The sequence below is a fragment of the Oncorhynchus tshawytscha genome, linkage group LG03 (assembly GCF_018296145.1).
Source record: "Oncorhynchus tshawytscha isolate Ot180627B linkage group LG03, Otsh_v2.0, whole genome shotgun sequence".
NCBI classification, from domain to species: Eukaryota; Metazoa; Chordata; class Actinopteri; order Salmoniformes; family Salmonidae; genus Oncorhynchus; species Oncorhynchus tshawytscha.
This window is the reverse complement of record NC_056431.1, coordinates 22,638,853-22,643,206: the sequence shown is the minus strand read 5'-3', so window position 1 is coordinate 22,643,206 and position 4,354 is coordinate 22,638,853. Positions and strand designations below refer to the sequence as shown.

The 4,354-nt window shown below is 46.6% G+C and overlaps 1 protein-coding gene across 1 annotated transcript; it reads right to left on the bottom strand.

The window, feature by feature from the left end:
* Nucleotides 1-611: 611 nt before the first annotated feature.
* Nucleotides 612-3,613, bottom strand: LOC112246078 (uncharacterized protein C1orf232). Its single transcript, XM_024414346.2, has 4 exons — nt 3,147-3,613; nt 1,470-1,547; nt 1,193-1,299; nt 612-988 (listed from the first exon to the last, which is right to left on the bottom strand). Exons 1-4 carry the CDS (start codon nt 3,225-3,227, stop codon nt 616-618), a joined length of 639 nt encoding a protein of 212 aa, XP_024270114.1. The 5' UTR covers nt 3,228-3,613; the 3' UTR covers nt 612-615.
* Nucleotides 3,614-4,354: the final 741 nt, after the last annotated feature.

The following is a 4,354-nucleotide window of genomic DNA, read 5'->3' as shown; positions in this document are numbered from 1 at the left end:
GTTTGTTAATTGATCTAATCCAGCCTGTTAGTTGGTGTCATTTTCAGGTATGAGTCCTATGACATGAACTAAATGCCATCTGTGGGTGCCAGCGCTGGTTCATACGCTGTACAGTTCAACACTATTGAGAAGGTATGGAAAGGGAGTTGCTAAAATTCAAATCAACCCCTAGTCCCTATTCCCTATACACTCCCTTAGATCTGAAAAGTCAATTTTGGGATTGGGAATGATTTGATGTGGCTCAGGTTAGCCTGAATGCCAGTCTGTTTCTGCCTAAACTAACTGGCTTTATCACTATTTTGCCAAGAGACACGTCAGCTACAGCAGCAACAGATTGGCATCCTTGCTACTGGTGTTGGTGTGGTGGGTACAAATCTACACCAGAGCAAGTAGAATGAAGATGATAACGGGTTACGAGTAGCCTGGTCCCAGATCTGTTCACTCTGTTTTCCCAACTCCTATGGTCACTGTCGTGCAATGATTGCAAGACAGCATCAACCAATCTGGGACCAGGCTAGACGACTAGGAGGGCATTCTCCCCCATGTACCCCCTCACCCCCTCACCCCACTCAATCCCTGCCCCATACCCCATCCCACCCCCTTACAGCTGGCTTGTTAGTCTTGCTGGCCAGACATGCTCTTGGTCTTCAACTCAGCCAGCTTGCCTGTGACAAAGTTCCACTTGAAGGGTGTGTTCTCACTCCCTCCTCCCAGCATGGCGTATTTGGAGAAGCTAGTGTTGCTCCCTCCTCCTCCATCTTGACTCTGCTCTCCCTCCACGTTCTCCTCCTGGTAACTCTCCCCCCCTCCTCCCTCACCAGCTCCCTCTCCCACCGCCTCCTGACCCTCCTCCACCGTGCCCGTCTCGTTTGCTGCGGCTTCAGCCTGTTTCGCGGTGGCCATTTGTTTCCAGTTGGTGGCGAAGCTACCCCAGAATCCTGAGGGCCTGGCCGGTCTCTGCGGCTCCTCAGGCATCACTGCTAGTGGACTGGGGATACAAGGAAGGGAAGGGGGACCGTCATTTTGTGTATCATTATATGTTTAACTCAATTCATATAAATGACATTATTTATGTACTTATTGAATTAAACATTAGTTCATCAGACATGGCTAATATTCCCATGATCAGTAGGAGGAGGAGGAAGAGGAGGGGGGAATAGAGAGCTGTGTAGAAGAGTAGAGTCCCACTGACTGGTCTGGGACAGGCGGGCTCTCAGTCTCCTCCAATAGCTGGTGCTCATCCTCTTTGTTGAAAAGTGCTGACATCCTGTTCCAGCCTTTAGCCCCGGCACCCTGCATCTGAACACACACACACACACACACACACACACACACAGTGTCAAAGGTGTGTGTGTGTGCACTGGAGCACTGTCTAATGCCAATCCTTCGGAATGTGATTCATGTTTGATGAACGTGTAAAGTCTGCATTAAGTTCCATGCTCTGTGTGTGTGTGTGTGTGTGTGCTTACTCTCTTGGCCAGCTGAGACACCGAGTTGGGTCCCTCATCCTCCTGGACAGGGCTCATGTCAATCTCTGCATTATTGACCTGGGAACACAAGCCCAGCAATGACCATCACGCATTTATATTGTCAGCCTCAGCACAGCAGTTCCGAGTTCTGAGTAAAAACACATGCTGTACTCGGCTACCCTGCTTTTCAGTGCATTCGATTTATTGGTAGCGGTTGCCCTCTAGTGCGTTAATATAGACACTACAAGCACTTTCCAGAAAAATAAATATACAGAACATGTCAAGGAAAAGTCGGTCATTGAAAATGCTGGACAGTGCCCAAATGTAACACATAATCCACATCAACAGCAAAATCTTCATTTGTAGCAGCATCATTTACTCTATTGAGGAAGTCCGATCGGAGTTATCCTTGTGGATCCCTTTTAATCCATTATGCCAAAGATAATAAACTGAGGGAGATAATAAACAGCCTTCTTGATTTCTGCATCCACTTGAAGAATAGAATCAAACTACCACAGAGGTCATTTCCAAGAGGGTAAATATACTTTGCTTGTCTCAGACATACAGTAAGAACGATGACAGCTAAAGTTCCCCCATAACTCAAAGATTTCTAAGGAAACGATGTATTCAAACATCCTTCTAATGCAGTATCGTTCACATAGGCCCTGTCACCATGTCAAGGACACAGGTCTGAACAGACCTCAGCATCTCAGGGGGTGATCTAGGATCAGCCCCCACTCCTATCCATATAACATTATTCATTATTATCTAATAGGCAAAACTGATCCTAGATCAGCACTCCTACTCTGAGACTTGAACACGGGACATTCTGTCTGTATCCGTCTCGTCCCCTGTCACTGGAATGCCATCTAATCCGTGTACGCAGCTCCAGTTCGAGATCAGGTTTCCGATGTTCCTAAGAACTGGGTCATCCTTGTTCCTACAGCACGTTCCAATCCCGGACACATCAGGGGTGTCGAGAGACAAGAAAAAAATCCTGTGAACTCAATCATCGAAAGACCCTTGGATTTTTTTAACAACCATTCAATATCGGGCATCACTGATAGTATGTCTGACAGCACTCATAGCTTGTCCATCATATTAGCTAACATAGGCTACAGTATGAGGGTTGGGTGAATGTTCATATGAATAAACCAGTAGCTACTGCAGACAGAGTACTATAGCAACGATTTGGGTTTCGGTTTTGCAATTGAAAGCCTATGCTACAGTGATTAGCGTGTTTTAGCCAAAACTATAACACAGCACATGAGGAACTGCTCTGCAGTTTCCTCAAAGCTCCAGCAGAAATAAGCCTTCAACAACAATGAATAAAACTTCAACAACAATGGATAAGCAAACCAACTGATCTGTCGCTGTGAGAACCCACAGCGATCCTAAATGAGAGGTTGTGTGTATCAAGCGTCTCAGAGTAGGAGTGCTGATTTAGGATTCGTTGTACCTTTTAGATCCCAAGTGAATAAGACTACATTAGTGGCGGTGGGGAATTGATCCCAGATCAGCGCTCTTACCTGCTTGCTTTCTCTTTACCTGATCTGACATCATTGCCCACACCTGACAAACACGAACTTGAATTTGTGGAACACAAACTCGAATCAGGGAGAGCAAGACATCTGCAGGGGACATCTGCAGATGAGAGATAAGCTTTTTATTCCCTACCTCTTCCTCCGTGTAGTCCTCTAGGTCCGGGTTCAGGGTCTTCAGCACTTTGCTCTTGTACACGTTCCATATGGGATTCATGCTTGTTCACCCTACAGGACCTCTAGAACTGTTGAAACAACTCTCAGTAAGGCCTCACAGCTTCGTGAGGCAGACCACCCTCCACCAAAGTCCCCTCTGCAGGTCTTCTCAGTTTGACTAATGCCCTTTTCCCATTCGTACACTTCCAGCTCTTAGACAACGACTCAGCCTCGACGGAACTTTTGACCTGACTCACCCTAGGCCTGTCTACAGTGTTGTAGGCCTGTGCTGTTTCATGTTGTTAGAATGTCAATGTCTCTTGTCAGGAACACAGGTTGCTGGTAACATCCCTATGAAGCATCTGATCAGCTAGAGGAATCAAACAGTTGCCGATGTGAGCACACACACACACACACACACACACACAACCCCATGCATGTACGCAATCACACACACAAACGCACACCGACACACACACCGTCACGGTTCTGGATTCAGGCTGCATCGGTTACCTGGAAACAGGTGTGGGTTTCCTCATGTATTTTTCAGCAGGGCTCTTTTCCAGAGGTAGTGGGCCATTGTCGACTGGCACCGCTAGACTGGCCGCTGTAACCCTAACCCAGTGGGCGGTGGTTCCACACTGGTGCCATGTTTAGATGCCCGTTACACTCAGATACTGATTAGAGTGTATATGTCCCATTTGGCCAACATTATGAGAAGTCAGGCCCAAAGCCCAACGATGCTCCTGTTCAGTAGATCAGTACACAGGGCTTAATCTTCCTCCTCGTTGGTAGTCGTTCATTTCTGTCACACGTTGTCATGTGGTAGACTACAAGTAAGATCAGCTCTTTATAAAATGTGGCACAATTCTGGCTGAACGTTCAGGGCAGACTACTGCTACCAAATGAAGTTGTACCATCGCAACATGTACGTCGATACACTTATAGTTCTGTTTAGGGTCGGGGGACTAAAGAGTAGAGTACTTCATGGACTCCAGATACATTTGAAAAGTGTTGTGACAACACTTTATCATGTCTTTCTTGTTTCTTTCTTTATCTTCTACCTAATTAACTTTTAGTGCATTTGTACACTGCAAACTCCAATCCTTACCTGTTCACCTCCTTGGAGAGCTGGATTCCAAGTTCTGGTTTGTTGGCAACCTGAGGAGGGCTTGCCAGTGTAATGTA